The following is a 20,554-nucleotide window of genomic DNA, read 5'->3' as shown; positions in this document are numbered from 1 at the left end:
CCAAGAACGAACCCTATTGAAATTGGAGATAATCGATCAAAATTTATATATAGCTCCCATCTATATCTTCGTCCGATTTGCCTTTTATTGTGCACCAAACATGTAATAACAGCCCGAATAGTATGGAATTTTGCACATACAACCGAATTTGGCCTGTAAATAAGTATGCCAAATTTGATCGAAATCGGTTCAGATATAGCTATAGCTCCCATTTATATTGTTCATTCGATTTGTTATTTTGTCCCCGTAGCCGTAATATGCACTCTGTAACAACAATATTTGGGGAAATATATCAAATACAGCTCAGAAATACATTTTCTAGATTTTATCGAGATCGGATAAGATTTGGATATAGCTCCCATATATAACTTCGTCCGATTTAATTTTTATTGTGCACCAAACGTCCAATATTTGCCCAAATGGAATGGAATTTGGCACTTACGACCGAATTGAGTCTAGTATGTCAAATTTGGTGAAGATCGGTCCAGATATATCTATAGCTCCCATTTATACTGTTCATCCGATTTGTTATATTTGTTACCCACAGCCGTAATATGCACTCCGTAACAACGATATTCAGGAAAAATACAGCTGAGAAATATCTTTGCCAAATTTTATGGAGTTGTTGATGTATTCTTTATGGTCATCACAAATCAAATACTGATAAACATTTAGTGATAAAATAATAAACAATAATACCCTTATTTTGCTTTTATTTCTTTCTACTTTTTTATATTTAAGAATATTTCACTTTCACTACCCAACAAAAAAAATCCGTCTTTGTTCGCTCGAAAACGTTGATCGATTCAAACATACATTTCAAAATCTTCTTTTCTCAACACAAAATGACGAAAGGCCACGAAATAAAATTTTATAAAAAAGAAATAAATATAAGGCAAGTGATTAAAGACCAGGCCCTGCAAGACACCGATGATGCGTTGTATGTCTGTGATATAAATGATTTTCGCAGGAAATATGAAATATGGGATCAACTAATGCCTGGAATTAAACCCCATTATGGTAAGAGAATAGTATTTTCGAAATTTCCTGAAGTGAATAGCATCAGCTGTATTTTCCAGCTGTCAAATGTAATGATGATATCATGGTTATTAAAACCCTGGCTAAATTGGGCGCCAATTTTGATTGCGCTTCGATGGGTGAAATAAAACTGGTACTGGATGCAAATGTTGAACCAGAACGCATCATATTTGCCATGCCTTGTAAACCTTTGACGCATTTAGCCTACGCAAAGGAGAATGGAGTTATAACCAGTACAGTTGATTCTGACTTTGAAATTTTAAAGATACATCGTCATTTTCCCGAGTCAAAGTGGGTGATGTTTTTATTGCAGACAAATTTTGTTTTTTTGAGGATAATTTATTTTGCACTTTTTTCGATAGTCTGGTAATACGAATACGTTGTGACGCTACCGATGTGAAATTGTCGTTTGGTGAAAAATTTGGCTGCAATGCTAAAACCGAGGCTCCTGCCATAATGTTATTGGCCAAGGAATTGAAATTGAATGTAAGTGATTTTATAACTAAATCAGGTGAAAACGAACGAAAATTGTAAGAAGTTAGGTGTATAGTCAGAAAAGAAGCCTATTGTTTTTTAAGATAATCGGAAAATATTTCCTGATATTGCAGTTCTTCTACAAAACACATACAATATCATATATCAAAGAAGGAGATGCTACTTACACCGCTCATAATTTAAGAATGACTGGTAGGATTTTGACAATTCTCTCCAATCCAGAATGGCATTTTGACAGAAAAGAATAAACTCTATTAGCATCTGCATAAAAAGATGCAAATAAAAACCAGTAAAGAAAGTCTTAAAGTCGGGCAGGGCCGATTTTATGATACCCTACACCACTTTGCTAATTTAGTAGAGCTCCGCATGTCAATTAAAAGTTTTTATTGGAGAATTCAATTATACACGCTATGATTATAATTATAATTTAAAGGACTAAAGGACTAAATATGCCGAAGCATTTGTATCTTTTAAATTCGGACTTGTATTGCCCATTTGGTGCACAATTAATTTGAAATCGGATAAAAATATATATGGAAGCTATATCCAAATCGGAACCGATCTCGATAAAATTTGGAAAATATATTTCTGAGCTGTATTTGATATATTTCCTTGAATATCGTTGCTACGGAGTGCATATTACGGCTATGGGTAACAAATATGACAAATCGGATGAACAGTATATATGGGAGCTATAGCTATATATGAACCAATCCAAATTTGACATACTAGCTTCTACGCTCAATTCGGCCGTAAGTGCCAAATTTCATCCAATTTGGACAAATATTAGACGTTTGGTGAACAATCAAAGGTAAATCGGACGAAGTTATATATGGGAGCTATATCCAAATCTGAACCGATCTCGATAAAATTTAGCAAATGCATTTCTGAGCTGCATTTGATATATTTCCCCAAATATTGTTGTTACAGAGTGCATATTACGGCTGCGGAGGACAAAAGTAACAAATCGGATGAACAATATATATGGCAGCTATAGCTATATCTGAACCAATTTCGATCAAATTTGGCATACTTATTTGTAGGCCTAATCTGATCGTGCGTGCAAAATTCCATACTATTCGGGCTGATATTACACGTTTGGTGCACAATAAAAGGCAAATCGCACAACTCAATTGTTTGGCCCAAGAACGAACCCTATTGAAATTGGAGATAATCGATCAAAATTTATATATAGCTCCCATCTATATCTTCGTCCGATTTGCCTTTTATTGTGCACCAAACATGTAATAACAGCCCGAATAGTATGGAATTTTGCACATACAACCGAATTTGGCCTGTAAATAAGTATGCCAAATTTGATCGAAATCGGTTCAGATATAGCTATAGCTCCCATTTATATTGTTCATTCGATTTGTTATTTTGTCCCCGTAGCCGTAATATGCACTCTGTAACAACAATATTTGGGGAAATATATCAAATACAGCTCAGAAATACATTTTCTAGATTTTATCGAGATCGGATAAGATTTGGATATAGCTCCCATATATAACTTCGTCCGATTTAATTTTTATTGTGCACCAAACGTCCAATATTTGCCCAAATGGAATGGAATTTGGCACTTACGACCGAATTGAGTCTAGTATGTCAAATTTGGTGAAGATCGGTCCAGATATATCTATAGCTCCCATTTATACTGTTCATCCGATTTGTTATATTTGTTACCCACAGCCGTAATATGCACTCCGTAACAACGATATTCAGGAAAAATACAGCTGAGAAATATCTTTGCCAAATTTTATGGAGATCGGTTCCGATTTGGATATAGCTCCCATATATATTTTTATCCGATTTCAAATTAATGGGCAATACAAGTCCGAATTTAAAAGATACGAATGCTTCGGCATATTTAGTCTTTTGAACTTTAAATTATAATTATAATCACGACGTGTATGATTGAATTCTCCCATAAAAATTTTAATTTTTATGCGGAGCTCTACTAAATTAGCAAAGTGGTGTAGGGTGTCATAAAGTCGGCCCAACCCAACTTAAAAGACTTTCTTTAGTGGTTTTTCATTGCTTATGCTTGCGAGGGATTGTAAATGCTTGTGCGCTCTGCAACTTTATCGCTCGCGATAAATTAAGAAACAATCGAATTGTCGCCGTGAATAGTTGTGAGAAAGAGCGTATTATAATCATTATCCTCACCCTATAATATGGAGGGTATATTAAGTTTGTCATTTCGTTTGTAACACCTCGAATACATTTTATACATTTTAGACACCTTAAAGTAAATATATTCTTGATCAGCATAAAGTTCTATGTCGATTTAGCGATGTCCGTCCGTCAGTCTGTCCGTCTATCCTTTTGTCCGTTCGTAATGGATACTACAGGCTATGATAGAAAATTTTCTGTGCAGGTCCACCAACTTCGTATAGCCCCCATATAACGGTAACTCCCTATATTCGTTATTTTGGCGATTTTAGGTACAATACTCACCGGAATTGTTTCAAATGTGGTATTTGGAGTTCGTAGTGGATACTACAGCCTGGTCTTTGTATAGCTTCGACATAACGGTACCTTCCTATATTCGGTATTTTGGCGATTTTAGTTACAATACTCACCGGAATTGTTTCAAATGTGGTATTTGAAATTAGTAATGGATACTACAGCCTATGACAGAAAATTGTCTGTGCAGGTCCACGTCTTCGTGTAGCCCCCAATATTCAGTATTTTGATGAGTTTTGCGTGATTATTCACCGGAGGAGTTTCAAATTTGGCATTTGAAGTTCGTAATGGATACTACAGCCTAAGACAGAAAATTGTCTATGCAGGTCCAGAACTTCGTATAGGCCCCATATATTAGTACCTCCTTATATTTGGTATTTTGACGATTTTAGGTACAATACACACTGAAATTGTTTGAGATGTCGTATTTGAAGTTCGTAATGGAAGCTACAGCCTTTGACAGAGAATTGTCTATGAAGGTCCAGGTCTTCGTACAGCTCCGATATAACGGTACCTCCCTATATACGGGATTTTGATGATTTTAGCTACATTATTCACCGTTTATTTCAAGTTTCTAATTTGAAAATGGTAGTGGCTTATGACAAACAAAGCTCATTTAGGTCGAATAGATCGAAATATAATGGCTATATTCTGTATTTTTAAGATTTTAACAGAATTTTTAACGGATTTAATTTTTTGAAAATTTACAAATTCGTTCTAAACGGTATGGAGGGTATTCAAAGTTCGGCGTATGTAACTCTATCCTTTCCTGTGGTGCGATTCATGTTAGAGAGTAAGAGTTATTGACAAAAATCTTTAACATTAAAATTCTAATAAATTCGGTAATTAACGACGTTTGTTGGTAAAGTAGACAATAAGTCCTATCGATAGCAACAGTGCTGTCAACTTTAATTTAAACATTTAATTCATCATTTTACGTTTGCGACGAAATCATAGTTCTGATATACAAACCATAACGGCACTTAATCCTAAATTTCGCTTACTTCATCTATACTTTAAAATGACAATGACAAATCGTTAAACTGCAGCTGATCTACTCAACCTATTGACAGCTGATCTAAGTAGGGTAGTTCAGATTCATTCAGCAAATTTTAAAATGGCATAACTTTTTATAACCTACGACACACTTCAATATCTACCATCTTTTTTAGGTAATTGGTATTAGCTTCCATGTGGGTACCGGTTGCAATGAGCTGCCAGCCTACGATCGAGCCATAACTGAAGCAAAACAACTTTTCGATTTTGGAACGAAACATGGCTTCAACATGACTCTCTTGGATATTGGTGGTGGATTTCCGGGCAGTGATTATAACAAGTTCAAAGAGGTTTGTAATTATCCAAGTTTTTTCTACTTTTAGCGAAATTTTCAAATCTAACTCTACAGATGTCTGAGATCATTAAATGCTCCATTAAGCGTAACTTTCCTGAGAAAAACATAAACGTAATTGCTGAGCCCGGCAGGTATTTTGTCGAATCCGCTTATACGTTGATTTGTAAAATCCATTCCAAGCGTGAGACAAAGTTGCCAGATGGAAGTGTAACGAAACATTACTACATAAACGATGGAGTTTTTGTGTCATTTGCAAATGTTGTCGTGGAACATTATCATGTACTGGTGCGACATTTGTTGGTAAGTAGGGGATTGTGTTTCCACTCTAGTAAATGTTACAAAAATCGACTGTTGCAATTTGTTTCATCACTTTGGGGCCAAATTCTTGCATTCGTTTCGATCGAGATGAAATTATTTATGTGCATTTTAGATTGATGAAAATGTCTATAGCATAACATTCAATCATAATAAAATACATATTCCATCGATTTTTTCCAAAATCGACTGCGATAATTTGGCTCCATAATTGTAAAAGGGAAGTCTCAGGCTTTTGCGAAAACTTAAGGTTGATTCTTTATCAAGCAACATAAATATGTAGTAAAAATTTCAGGATGATTTATTGCCCAAATTCAAAACGACAATATGGGGTCCCACCTGTGATGCCTACGATAAGGTAAGTGTCTTTAAATATTTTATACTACAATATAACCTATTATAAATAACCATTTTACCCTAAATTATAGGTCGGTGAAAACCTGGAACTTCCTAACATGGAGTGTGGAGATTTCTTGATTTTCCCTAATATGGGTGCCTACAGCATACCACTAGCTACACGTTTTAATGGCTGGGGTCCATCTAATATCTTATACTTAGATAAAGCTTCAACTGATGGTGGCAGGGAAAATAAAATAAGATGAATACACTTAATATAAAAATATAAAAAACTCAAGGTTATTATGTTATTTTAAATAAAAAGAAATAAAAATTGTCTAAATTATTGTACTTCACTTTGCAAATCCTCTCCCACCTAAAAATTTGCAGACATATACGTAATTTTTAGCAAATCTTATAATGACAACTACATACCCCCTACAAATAGGCAACAAATAATGACGATTCTGTGCGAGTACTCTGCTGTACAAGAATGTTGCAATATAAAACAAAATGAATTACCAAGTAATAAATAACAGTGACACAGAACGAGAACCTAAAAAACCTAAAGTAGGTGGTTTCAATCTCCGCATCAAAAATAACCAGTAAAGAAAACTTTAAACTTTATGATACCCTACACCACTTTGCTAATTTAGTAGAGCTCCGCATAACAATTAAACGTTTTAATGGGAGAATTCAACATACACGCTATAATTATAATTATTATAATTATTATAATTATAATTAATAATTTTTATTATATATATTATTATAATTATAATTAAAACTTTAAATTATAATTACAATTATGTTTATAATTATAACAATTATAATTATATAATTATAAATATATTTATAATTTAAAGTTCAAAGGAATCAAATCGGATGAACAGTATATATGGGAGCTATAGCTATATCTGAACCGATTTTCACCAAATTTGACATACTACCTTCTAGACTCAATTCGGTCGTAAGTGCCAAATCCATCCCATTTGGACAAATATTAGACGTTTGGTGCACAATAAAACGTAAATCGGTCAAAGTTTTATATGGGAGCTATATCCAAATCTTAACCGATCTCGATAAAATTTAGAAAATGTATTTCTGAGCTGTATTTGATATATTTCTCCAAATATTGTTGTTACAGAGTGCATATTACGGCTACGGGGTACAAAAATAACAAAAATACGAAGAGTTTGTGGACAAACATTTTTTGTATCAGAAACTGAGAACATAATGTGCCCTAATACCAATTAAAATATTACCAGTTCAACTCCTCTGTCAGACAAACAAAGCATGAAGTCTAATTAAATTGAACACAAATTCGAATCTAACGTTCTAAAACTAAAATGACAGCACTTGCACTTGCTCTGCACTTGATTCTTGGTTGCAGTTTAATAGGTACTTAGTATCTATGATATGTCTGTACAATCTTATTATTTCTAAGATTTATAAACGGAATCTCACACTTTATATACCCTCCATGCTATGTATGGAGCAGGATATAGAAAAAAGCGGACTCGTAATAAAATGTTAGTAAATAACAATTATCGCAATTCATTGGCCGGTCAGTAATTCAGTCGTTAACTAGTTATAGAATCGCACTATAGGTTCATATTCCCACTCTCCTGCTTCAATACAACTGAGTCCAACGGAGAAAAAAAAAACACGTTCTCGGACAATTCTAATATACCAATACTAGCAAATGCCAGTTACTTTGTATGCGGACAAAGAATGTATAATAAGTGAGTTTCTAAACTTTTTCCTAAATATAATGTACAGGGTAAGTAAAAAACTGCAACAAAGTCAAACGCCATAATAATTAAATTTTTATTCCCTCCATCGGCCCGGCCGAACATACAGCTTTTTTATATGTTTTTTTTTTTAATTTTATTGAATGAATTTTATTGAAAATCGGAAATAGCATCAACTTTTACAATGAGTTTAGATTTGTTCGAATTGGCCACCTTTGGCACGAATTATGAAACCGTCACACACTGCGCGAATGTTGCTCTCCAGTATTTTGGTCCATTCCCGGCGAAGCGCTTGCTTGAGGTGATCGACACTTTGTTATTTTTTGGTGCAAACCTTGCTTTCCAAAATACTCCAGACACAATAGTCCAACGGACTGGTATCCGGAGATTTTAGTGGCCATTGTGCACTGGAAATGAAGCGAAGAACGTCATTTTGTAGCCATTCTTTGGTGGCGCATGCTGAGTGCGATGGAATCCTCTCCTGTTGAAATGTCCAAGGTCTGTGGCCAAAATGTTTGCGTGCCAAAGGCTTTAATACATACTCCAGAATATTTTCGCGATAATATTCGGCATTTATTCTGATGCCACGGTCGATTAATACGAGCGGAGAGTGACCATCGACTGTAATGGCGGCCCACGCCACCACCATGGCCAGCGCTTGAGTTCTGGTGGCCAACCGAAGGTGCACATCTTCAGCTGACCTCTTTGGCAAGTAAACACGATCATTTTGTTTGTTTACAAACTGCTGACAACGAATGTTTTCTCATCGGAGGAAACCAAATTCGGCAATTTCACCACTTTCGGCCAAGCGAAGCCACTCTTTAGCTCTTTTGAGTTTTTTTTCTCTCTGTTGCAGTTTAAATTCTTGCACTGTTTGGAATTTTAATGGTTTTACCCCGAGCTCATTTTTCAATATTTGCCGAATGGGATATTGCGATATGTTCAGCACACGAGCCATTTTTCGGTCACAGCGTCCCTTCTTTACTTTTCGAACCATTTTTGCTGCTGTTGCGATTTTCTTCCGTACACTTGCTTTACGTCAGGCTACGCTACCAGTATCACGGTAACGAGCTATGATACGAGACACAAAAGATTTATTCACATTTAAATGCTGGAGTGCTCTAACGATAGCCACTTGTGGTTATTCAGCCAAATATAAAGAAATCACAAAATCATTATTGAATTATTGAATATTTTAAAATGACCATAACTGCTTAGATATTGAGTTTTCGGCGTTTTTACTTATTATTTGTGATCACTTTTCTAGGCATGAATTATTGAATATTTTAAAATGGCCATAACTCCTCAATTAGTGAGTTTTCTGCCGTTTTAGCTATTAATTGTGATCTCTTTTTAAAGCATGAATTATTGAATATTTTAAAATGGCAATAACTCCTTAAATATAGAGTTTTCGGTGTTTTTAGCAATTACTCGTGATCACTTTTCTAGAGCATGAATTATTAAATATTTTAAAATGGCAATAACTCCTTTAGTATTGAGTTTTCGGCGTTTTTAGCTATTATTTGTGTCCACTTTTCTAGGCATGAATTATTGAATATGTTAAAATGGCCAAAACTCCTTAAAAATTGAGTTTTCGGCGATTTTAGCTATTATTTGTGATCACTTTTCTAGGCATGAATTATTGAATATTTTTTTTTATTTTTCGGCGTTTTTAGCTATTATTTGTGATCACTTTTTAAAGCATGAATTATTGAAAATCTTTTAAAATGGCCATAACTGCTTAAATATTGAGTTTTCGCGTTTTTAGCTATTATTTGTGATCACTTTTCTATGCATGTATTATTGAATATTTTAAAATGGCCATAACTCCTTAAAAATTGAGTTTTCGGCGATTTTAGCTATTATTTGTGATCAATTTTTAAAGCATGAGTAATTGTACATTTTGAAATGGCCATAATTCCTTAAATATTGAGTTTTCGGCATTTTTAGTTTTTTGTGATCACTTTTCTAGGCTTGAATTATTGAATACTTTCTATACCCTTAGCCATTTGGCTAGAGAGGGTGTATATAATTTGAAGACATTTGGGGTCCATCTAGCTATATCCGACCGTCCGTATGTTTGTCTGACTGGCTGTTGCGCACAGTAACTCTCGAACGGAGTATCCGATTTGGTCCAGACTTGGTGCATCGTAATATTTTTATCAAACTTAGATCGAGTTAGGTGATGGGCAATATCTGTCCACTCGTTCCGGTACCTCCGCAACAAAAGATGGAAATTTTCAAAAATTAAATATTTTACTGCACAGAAAGGGAAAGGATGATCCGATTTTGCTCCAACTTTGCAAATCCTAATATTTCCATCAATGCTTCGGTGTGAAAATGACCAATATCGGCTAACTCCATCAAGTACCTATTTTGAATAATTATTAGATCAGATTCTATTCAGACTTGTTACGTGTCAATATTTTCATCAAGACAAGATCTGTTATAAAGATGGTAGAGATCGGAACATTTCTTCTGGCACCTCCCCCACATAGAGTTCAGGATTTTGAAAAACAAAAAGCTGAAAGAAGACGAAATAAAAATCCAACTCTATGCAAATTTCACACATACAAACATTTTTGCTAACACAAGATCTGTTGTAAAGATGCTTTATATCTGCGAACCCATTTTAGTACCTCACCTGCAAAGAGTCACAAATTTCAAAATATTGTTAAATAACCGAACATTGGCTGAGGGTATACATCTGTTGGCAAAGCCGACTGATACTTTTTTACTTGTTTGTGATCACTTTTCTGGGCTTGAATTGTTCAATACCCACAGCCATTAAGCTAGAAAGGGTATATATCATTTGATCATATATCATCATTATCATATGTCAAAATGAGATAACGATTTTAGACCCTTGGTCTCTTTAGACCAAGTTCGTTTCAGTACATTTGGAGTCGATCTAGCTACGATAACTCTCGAACGGAGTATCCGATTTGGTCCAAACTTGGTACAGCGTTATATTATTATAAAACAAAAGATCGACATTTTAAAATATCGGATGTCTGACCTTTTAATTGTCCAGCCCTTTTATCTGAAAAACTGAGTTTTTTTAGATGTTACATTCTCTGAGTACATGAGCTGTATGATCTTCAACAGCACATTAACAGAACTTTTCCAGGCAGATTAACAGAACTTTTCTGTCCGTCACATCCACGTCAAAGCAAGTTGTAATTCTTTCCTTTCTCACAATGTGGTGTAATGTAATTACTAAAAAAAATTGAATTAAATAACCCCCATATGTAACACCATAATTAAGTCACAGAAAAATGTGAATTTCTAATAAAAACTCCGAATATTTAAATTTTTATCAATATTTATATATTACCATTGCGGAACTGATAAATATTTATTATGCAATTTGATAATGACAAATTATCCCATAGATAAATATAAATAGGGTCGTTTTCGATTTAAGTGAAGTATAGCTTCAGTGAACTTAACACACACAGCACTTAGTTGCGAGTTCCAATAATCCAAATAAATTATTAATTTAAAATTAGAACGTTGTTTAGAAAAGAACAAATCCAATTGAAATTAATAGTGTTTGAAAAGTGCAAAACAGAGTGTGAATCTACGTTATATATATTTGGCAGTAAGTGTAATATTCGATTATTATTTTAATGAACGGCGTATAAATACACTGCAAAAATTATAATAACACAATTCAGCAAAAATATGATTTTTAATTGACGCGAACTCAATTTTAAGTTAAATCTGTAAAATCAGATGTACAAAAATCCTTAGAAGCATCAATCATTTGCATTTATTCTGTTTGGTGATTTTTATGCATCTTAAGTACGAAAATGATCTGATAAAATAAAGCATGTAAAGAAATCACACAACTAAAATTGGCTCTGCTCGTCGATATCGGGTCGATCAATTAACAAAATAGTAATTCAGCGAATTTATTATACCTCCACTACAGTATGGAGGGTATATTAAGTTTTTCATTCCGTTTGTAACACCAAGAAGTATGCATTTTAGACCCCACAAAGTATACATATATATACTTGATCAGCATTAAATTTTATGTCGATTTAGCGATATCCGTATGTCCGTCCGTCTGTGGAAATCACTCTAGCTTCCGAACGAAATGAAGTAAGTTTAGACTTTTAGAATTTTTCTTTAGTGTGTGTTATGTCTGTAGGACTTTTGGTATTAAAAATGGGCCATGTAGGTCACCATAAAATGGGTATAGCCCCCATAAAATGGTACCTCCTTCTTATTTGGTATATTGATGATTTAAACCACATTATTCACCGAAAAGGTTTCAAATTTGGTATTTCCTAGTTCGTAATAGAAACTACATCCTATGATAGAAAATTGTCCGTGCAGGTCCACGCTTTCGTATAGCCCTCATATAACGGTACTTCCGATATTCGGTATTTTCTTGATATTAACGAAATTATTTACAAGAAATATTTAAAATTTCGTATTTGAAGTTCGTAATAGGTACTACAGCCTATGACAAAAATGTTTGAATGCAGGTCCGAGTCTTCGTATGGCCCCCACATAACGCTACCTTCTTGTTTTCAGAATTTTGATGATTTGAGCGACATTATTCACCGGAATCGTTTCAAATTTGGTTTTTGAAATTCATAATAGATACTACAGCATATGACAAAAAAATTGTTCGTGCAGGTCCACGTTTTGGTATAGCCCCCACATAACGGTATATCCCGATATTCGATATTTTCATGATTTTGGCGACATTATTTACCGGAATTATTTCAAATTTGGTATTTGAAGTTCGTAATAGATTCTACAGCCTATGACAGAAAATTTATGATTTTAGCGACATTATTCACCGGAATTGTTTCAATTTTTTTTTTGAAGTTCGTAATGAATACTACAGCCTATGACAGAAAATTGTCTGTGCAGGTCCACGTCTTCATATTGCCCCCATATAATGATAATTATACCCTACAACACTATGTGTTGGGGGTATTATAAGTTTGAGTGGGCCAGAATTTATGTAACACCTCGAAATATTGGTTTCCCATATAGGAAAGTATATATGGATCTTCCTAGCTCGCCGAGCTGAGTCGATCTAGCTATGTATGTCCGTCCGTCCGTCTGTCCGTCTGTCCATGTTAATTTGTAATCACTCTGCAGGTCGCAATTATTGCCCGATCTTCACGAAATTTAGAACGAAGGTGGTGCTAGGGCCAGAATTGAACCCTATTTCTTTTGGAGATGATCGCATAATATTTAGGGGTTAAAATGGACCAAAAACTGAAAAATTTCCTGATTTTGCAGTAGCTTTACAGGTCGCAATTATAGACCAATCGACGCGGAATTGCGCATTTAGCTAGAGTTTAGGGCGGGGAAGTAGCCTACTAATTTGGGTGGTCATCGGACAATATTTAGCGGGAAAAATAGACCATATCTTTTGTGTTGAAAAAAATCTAAATTTTTCATTAAACCGCGAATATTTTAAATCCCGGCGAAATCACAAAGCCATGACAAGGTTACTTCTGACCTTTACATTGATGTTAATATCCAACTAATCGGATATATAGCAAAATATGTGCGATATATATGTCTATCAAAGAAGATATGCTTGAAAGATCCCTTATATGTCGAGAACGGCTGAACTGATTTCGACAGTTCTCATTAATTCAGAATGGCCTTTTGGCAGGAAAGAAAAAACGTCTAAAAAAATCGCATAAAAATATCTCTCTAAAGATAAAAATATTGATTTTGTAACATTTTCTCATATTTTTTCAATTTTGTCATATTTTTGGCTTATTTTTATTTTAAATTAAACATTTGGTAATATTTCTACAGCTAACAAAACTAAGTAGTTAGAATATCAGGATATCATATACAGATCGCATTTATGGCCCGATCCTTATGAAATTTTGCATAGGGATAAGATGAGGGTCAGAATAGAAGCCTACTCTTTTTGGAGATGATCGTCATATATTTAGGGGTTGAAATGGACCAAAAAAACTGCAAAATTGTCGGCAGATCGTAATATCGCCCGATCCTCACGCACATTTGAATGTGGGTTACCGGACATTGCAAAAGCCAAGCAGTTTTGGATGGCCATCCAAAAATATTCAATGTGTGAAATAGTTTGCCAACTTTTGTAGACAATATACGAAAACGTCCATTACAGTGACTTCTTGGAGAATTCACAAATACAGGAAAGACGCACTTCTGACTATTTCGTTAACGCTGATTTAGTTGAAGAATATAGTCAAATGTCTGTATCTCATATAGATGCGTTTCAGTCAAAAACCAATAATAAATGTTAATCTTTTGCCACTTCTGAGAGATTATAGGTCTTTGGGAAATATTGGTTCCAGATCTAGGAAGACCATCTACGTGCAAAATCTGCCAATAAATTGGAAATGAGCAAATTAGTTTAAGTTGCTATTATTCGACAATTAGAGAACGAAACATGATGGTTTTCTTTTATCATTTGTCACATTATCTTGTGGAATTCTTTCGAGTTTCTCGCCTATATAAACTGTATCGTTTATTATAGTGTTGTAGGGTATTCAACGGTCGGCCCCGCTCGACTGTAGCCTTTGCTTACTTGTTTTTTTTTTTTTTTTTAATTTTATAATTTTAGTTACATTATTCACCGAATCTCGCATTTGAATATTGTAATGGTTTATGACAAAAGTTGTCTATGCAGGTCCACGTTCACTAATATAACGAATACATTCGGTATTTTTAAGATTTTATAAGAATTTTATTTTTTGAAAATTGCCAAATTCGTTTGAAATGGTGGTGGGTACGTAAAGTTCGGCCCGGCCGAACTTACAGCTTTTTTACTTGTGTTTTACTTATGTAATTCTTTAAAATTCACCAGAAACTCAATAACAACAAAAAATGATAAAAGGCAACCGAATTGAATTCTATAACAATAAAATCAACATTCAAAAAGTGATTGAAGAGCAAGGCTTGCAAGACACCGATGAGGCATTGTTTGTGTGCGATCTAAATGATCTTCGCAGGAAATATGAGATATGGAATCAGCTGATGCCACGAGTTAAGCCCTATTATGGTAACCAATGCAATTATTACACATCTCCATGTCATATCCAACTTAATCTCTTCCCCTTAGCTGTAAAGTGTAATGATGATCCGGTGGTTCTCAAAACCTTAGCTGATTTGGGTGCCAATTTCGATTGTGCCTCAATGGGTGAAATAAAATTGGTTCTGGCTGAGAATGTTGAGCCCGAACGCATTATATTTGCCCAGCCGTGTAAGCCATTGACACATGTGGCCTATGCCAAGGCGAAGGGTGTTATGACCTCTATCGTTGATTCAGAATATGAAATACTGAAGTTACATCAGCATTTTCCGGAATCCAAGTAGGTGTTCGATTCCTTGACTCTTTTTATTTTTTATTTTTCGAAAATCATATTTTTTGCATTTGTCCTACAGTTTGGTAATACGCATTCGTTGCGATGCCACCGATGTCAAATTGTCTTTTGGTGAAAAATTTGGTTGCAATGTCAAGACAGAGGCTCCGGCTTTAATGTTACTAGCCAAAGAATTGAATTTAAAGGTGAGTACTGGCCAAATTCTGAGTTTGTGAAACGAACTGTAGCACTGAGTTGGTAAGTACCGTAACCTTTGTAAACGAACTAGTAGTATATTTACATTTTAAATGGTCAATTTCGTTATATATATTTCAAATAAATACTCATCGAAGTGGGTAATCCAGCAAAAAGCTCAAATGTAAACATACCAAAAAGGCTTTAAAAAAAACAAGCCATTTAGATTGTCAATTAATTTGATAGAGGCTAATATACAGGGTGAGATAAAAAACTGCAATAAAGTCAAACGCCATAGTTTTCACATTTTTTTTTCAAATTTTATTGAATGAAAGAAAAATTGTCGAAAATAGCTTAAAATTTCAGAATAAGTTTAGATTTGTTTAAATTGGTCAACTTTGGAACGAACTATGGCCTTCAAACGGCCAATAAAACTGGCACATGCTGCCCGAATATTCCTCTGCGGTATTTTGACCCATTTCCGGCGAAGCGTTTGCTTGAGGTGATCGACACTTTGGTATTTTTAGTGCCAACCTTGCTTTCCAAAATTCTCCAGACACAATTATACAACGGATTGGTATCCGGAGATTTTGGTGTCCGAACCATTTCTGCTGATGTTGCTGTTTCCTTCCGTCCACTTCCTAGACGTCGGGCTACGCTAACAGTAGCACGGTAACGAGCGATGGTACGAGACACAAAAGATTTATTCACATATAAATGCTGGAGTGCTCTAACGATTGCCACTTGTGGTTTTCAAGCTAAACATAAAGAAATCACACTATCACGCTTGAATTCCACCACGAATAACTTTTTTTCTGGAAAACTCTCAACAAAATGCTTTTGTGCGCTTGTAAACAATATAATGAGCTGTCACTGGAATAATTTTAACAGCTGTCGGCCGAGTGGCTTAGAAATGACAGCAGTCTGAAATTGGTTGCAGTTTTTCATCTCATCCTGTATTCATGAGCATTTTAAGTAATTTACTTCTTCTTATTTTGGTAGGTAATTGGTATTAGTTTCCATGTGGGTACCGGTTGCAATGAGCTGCCAGCATATGATCGGGCAATCACTGAATCGAAAATTCTTTTTGATTTTGGTACGAAACTCGGATTCAATATGAGCCTCTTGGATATTGGTGGGGGATTTCCGGGCAGTGATAATGTGACGTTCAAAAAGGTTTGAAGAACTGTCAAAGGAGGGGGTATTTTTCTAATTTATTTATTTCATATGCAATATTTTTTCTTAGATCTCTGATATTGTGTGCCGTTCTCTGGAACGCAATTTCCCAGAGGACAATGTGAACATCATTGCGGAGCCTGGAAGATATTTTGTGGAGTCGGCTTACACTTTGATTTGTAAGGTGCATTCGAAGCGGGAGGCGAAATCTTGCGATGGTGGCATAATCAAGCATTATTATTTGAATGATGGGGTCTATGTGTCATTCAACAATGTCGTGACGGAAAATTATAAAGTTGTCGTCGAACATTTGTTGGTAAGTAAACTTGATTTAACTTATTCGGGTTTTATTTCTTTGCGAATCTAATGTAGACATCATATTATTGTCCATTTAGACTAGTCATTTAAAATCGACTCTATTTCTAAATCCAACTTCCTAATCCCAATTGTTTGGTGAAGTTTGAAATGATATAAAATGTTCGTGTGTTGATCATTGTTTACGTATACATCCATGTTTTTTATATCCTACACCACATAGTGGTAAGGGTATTATGTCTTCGGGCATTTGTTTGTAACATGGAAAAGTAAGCGAGATAAACCCATAGGTACTATTGAGGATCTTCATAGAATCACTTTCTGAGTCGATGTCAGACCGCCTGTCCGTCCGTCAATGTATTCTTGTGAACAAAATGCAGGTCGCATTTATTAGCCGATTGAGATGATTTAATTGTGCACCAAATGGACAATATCAGTCCAAATGACCTGAATTTTGACATATCTGACCGAATTCAGTCTAGAAGCAAGAACATCGAAATCGGAGAAAATCGGTTCAGATATATGCTTTCGACAACAATGATATTAGGTACCAGATATCTTATAGAGCCCAGAAATAACTCTTCGTAATTTTATCAAGATCGGTTCAGGTTTGGAAATAGCTCCAATATACATATACTTAACCGATTTCGGGTTAATTGTGCACCAAATAGCCAATATCAGTCCAAATGAACTGAATTTTGGCATGTCCCACCGAATTAAGTCTAGAAGTAAGTACATTAAATTTAATGAAAATCGGTTCAGATAAAGCTATAGCTCCCATATGGCCAATATTAGTCCAAAAGTCCTGCATTTTGTACATACGGCCGAATTCAGTCTAGAAGCAATTACATCGAATTTGGAGAAAGTCCGTTCAAATGTAGCTATAGCTCCCATATATATGTTTCATCCGATTTGGTATTTAAGTCGCTCAAATTCGCAATATGCTTTCGACAACAATGATATTTGGTACCAGATATTTTATAGAGCTCGAAAATACCTTTGCCAAATTTTATCGAGAACGATCAACAGTACGTTTACATATAACTGGGTAAACCCACTGGATTTGGATTTTAGCCCATTTCCGACGACGCGCTTGCTTAAGATGATCGACACATTTGTATTTTTGAGTGGCAACCTTGCTTTCCAAAATTCTCCAGACACTATAGTCCAACGGAATGGTATCCGGTGATTTTGGTGGCCATTGTGCGCTGGAAATGAAGCGAGGAACCTCATTTTGTAACCATTCTTGGGTGGCGGTTGAGTTCTGGTGGCCAACCAAAGGTGCACATTTTCAGATGACCTCTTTGGCAAGTAAACACGATCATTTAGTTTGTTTACAAACTGCTGGACAACGAATTTTTTCTAATGGGAGAAAACCAAATGAGGCAGTTTACCACTTTCGGCCAAACGAAGCAACTCTTTAGCTCTTTTGAGTCTACTTTCTTTCTGTTGCGGTGTAAGTTCTTACACTTTTCGGAATTTCAATGGCTTTACCCCGAGCTCATTTTTCAATATTTTCCGAATGGAATGTTGCGATATGTTCAGCTCATGAGCCATTTTTCGGCCTCTGCTACGCGGCCGAACACATAGTGTTGTAGGGTATAAAAATATAATTTTCCAAAGGTTATATAGGGAGGGAACTTTCCAATAGTATATAGAATGTCTTCGACAATAATGCGTGAAATATCTTACACCTGCACTCTAAGATCCTATCTCCTATCTATTGAAGAGTGGCATGAATTACAATTTCTCCAATACTTTTTATCAATACAAAACTGAACATCTTTTCAGGATAACAAAAATATTACGCCAACGTTTAATTCAATTTTGTGGGGTCCAACTGGAGACTCTTTGGATAAGGTAAATATATACAACTTAAATATGTATGATGTCCCCAAAGTTGTCATCGTGTTGTTGTAGGTTGGAGAAAATCTCGATTTGCCCGATTTGAAGTGTGGAGATTTCTTGATTTTCCCCAATATGGGTGCCTATAGCTTACCGCTGTCGACACGTTTCAATGGGTTTGGATCGCCAAATATTATATATTTTGATAGAACCATCTTAACGGAGGATAATGTCGAGGAGAAATTTAGAAGCATGCGCATTACTTCATATCCGGGCGTTTAAATCAATACAAAAACATTATAATGGACATTTTCAAAGCAATAATAAAACCTTAGAAACCCAGTCTTTAATTTTGATTGTTTTTATAGCGCGTTTACATACGAAATCTTTAGACGGGGTAAGAGTGATAATTAACCCTCGACTTTATTGTGAGTAGTCAATTATCATGGTTTACCCGAAAAATGATGTGAATGTATGTGAACGCACTTTTATGGCTTTAGCAAAGTTGGAACCTTAAGAATTCCTCTCTATGAAGACATAATTTTTCAAATCACTCAGTATTGAAATCTATATTATCATAACGATCACTTATTCACCTTCCTAGGATGGAGAGGAAGCTGTTGTAATGCCAACATACAAAACGATATTGTGGGGTCCCACTTGTGATCCCCTTGATAAGGTATGATCTCGCATTTGTAAAATCAACATAAAATATACGAATTTGGAACTTAAATCATTTATTATACAGGTTGGTGACAGTCTGGAATTACCCAATTTGGAGTGTGGAGATTTCTTGATATTCCCCAATATGGGTGCCTACAGCATACCGCTAACAACACGTTTTAATGGTTATGGTCGAAATAGTGTTTTGTATTTCGATAAAATTGCAATACACGATAATAAGGAGGATAGATTTCGGCGCACATTTTTAAAAGACAAGTCAAAATAATAATTGTATTCTGTTTTTGTAACTCAAATAAAAGTCAGTTAAAACAACTAATATACTATTTTTCAAAAAGGGAATCAAAACTTTATACTGTTACAAGATATAAGACCCACAAAAAATAGGAGAGGCAAAATTTAAACAAAAAGAAAAAAAAAGCTGTAAATTCGGCCGGGCCGGACTTTGAATACTCTTTACAATTTGGAACGAATTTAGCAATTTTCAAAAAAAATAAAATCCGTTAAAAATTTTGTTAAAATAAAACAAGTAAAAAAACATTAAGTTCGGCCGGGCCAAACTTTTAATACCCTCCACCTAAAGAAACATTAGAAGAAATGTGGCAAAAACCATTTAAATACCGAATATCGGGAGATACCGTTAAATGGGGGCTACACCAAAACGTGGACCTATAATTACAATGTTTCGCCACACGAACTAGGACCCATTATAATCCATAAATACAAATTTTTAGACAAATCAGTGAAAAAATGTGGCAAAAACCATCAAAATACCGAATATCGGGAGGTACCGTTATATGGGGGCTATACCAAAACGTAGGCCTATACATGCAATGTTTTGCCACACGTACAGGGACCCGTTATGACCTACAAATACCAAATTTTCAAGCAAATCCGTGGAAAAATGTGGCATAAATCATCAAAATACCGAATATCGGGAGGTACCGTTATATGGGGACTATACCAGAACGTGGACCGATATATCTCATTTTCAATACCAACCATCCTAGACACAATGCGAATTGCTCTGCAAAATTTTGGCGCTCTACGTGAAATACTGTGGGCTGTATCGTGATTTCAACAGACAGACGGACAGACAGACAGACAGACAGACAGATGGACAGACAGACAGACAGACAGACAGACGGACAGACAGACAGACGGACATCGTTAAATCGACTTAGAATTTTATGCTGATTATGAATATATATACTTTATGGGGTCTACGACGAATATTTAAGGATGTTACAAAC

General features: G+C 35.1%; 2 protein-coding genes across 2 annotated transcripts; both read left to right on the top strand.

Annotated features, from left to right (window-relative positions):
- The first annotated feature begins 772 nt into the window (after positions 1-772).
- Positions 773-6,272, top strand: LOC101893438 (ornithine decarboxylase 1). Its single transcript, XM_005187842.4, has 7 exons — positions 773-1,020; positions 1,080-1,329; positions 1,401-1,524; positions 5,172-5,345; positions 5,405-5,650; positions 5,961-6,023; positions 6,094-6,272. Exons 1-7 carry the CDS (start codon positions 846-848, stop codon positions 6,265-6,267), a joined length of 1,206 nt encoding a protein of 401 aa, XP_005187899.1. The 5' UTR covers positions 773-845; the 3' UTR covers positions 6,268-6,272.
- A 4,956-nt stretch (positions 6,273-11,228) lies between these two features.
- On the top strand, positions 11,229-18,957 carry LOC131804733 (ornithine decarboxylase 1-like). Its single transcript, XM_059127856.1, has 8 exons — positions 11,229-11,359; positions 14,594-14,788; positions 14,849-15,098; positions 15,172-15,295; positions 16,287-16,460; positions 16,531-16,776; positions 18,567-18,635; positions 18,696-18,957. The coding sequence occupies exons 2-8, from the start codon at positions 14,614-14,616 to the stop codon at positions 18,900-18,902; spliced, it is 1,245 nt and encodes a 414-aa protein (XP_058983839.1). The 5' UTR covers positions 11,229-11,359; positions 14,594-14,613; the 3' UTR covers positions 18,903-18,957.
- Positions 18,958-20,554: the final 1,597 nt, after the last annotated feature.

This window comes from Musca domestica, unplaced genomic scaffold, assembly GCF_030504385.1.
Source record: "Musca domestica strain aabys unplaced genomic scaffold, Musca_domestica.polishedcontigs.V.1.1 48, whole genome shotgun sequence".
Lineage (NCBI taxonomy): Eukaryota > Metazoa > Arthropoda > Insecta > Diptera > Muscidae > Musca > Musca domestica.
This window is presented reverse-complemented; position numbering and strand designations above follow the sequence as displayed.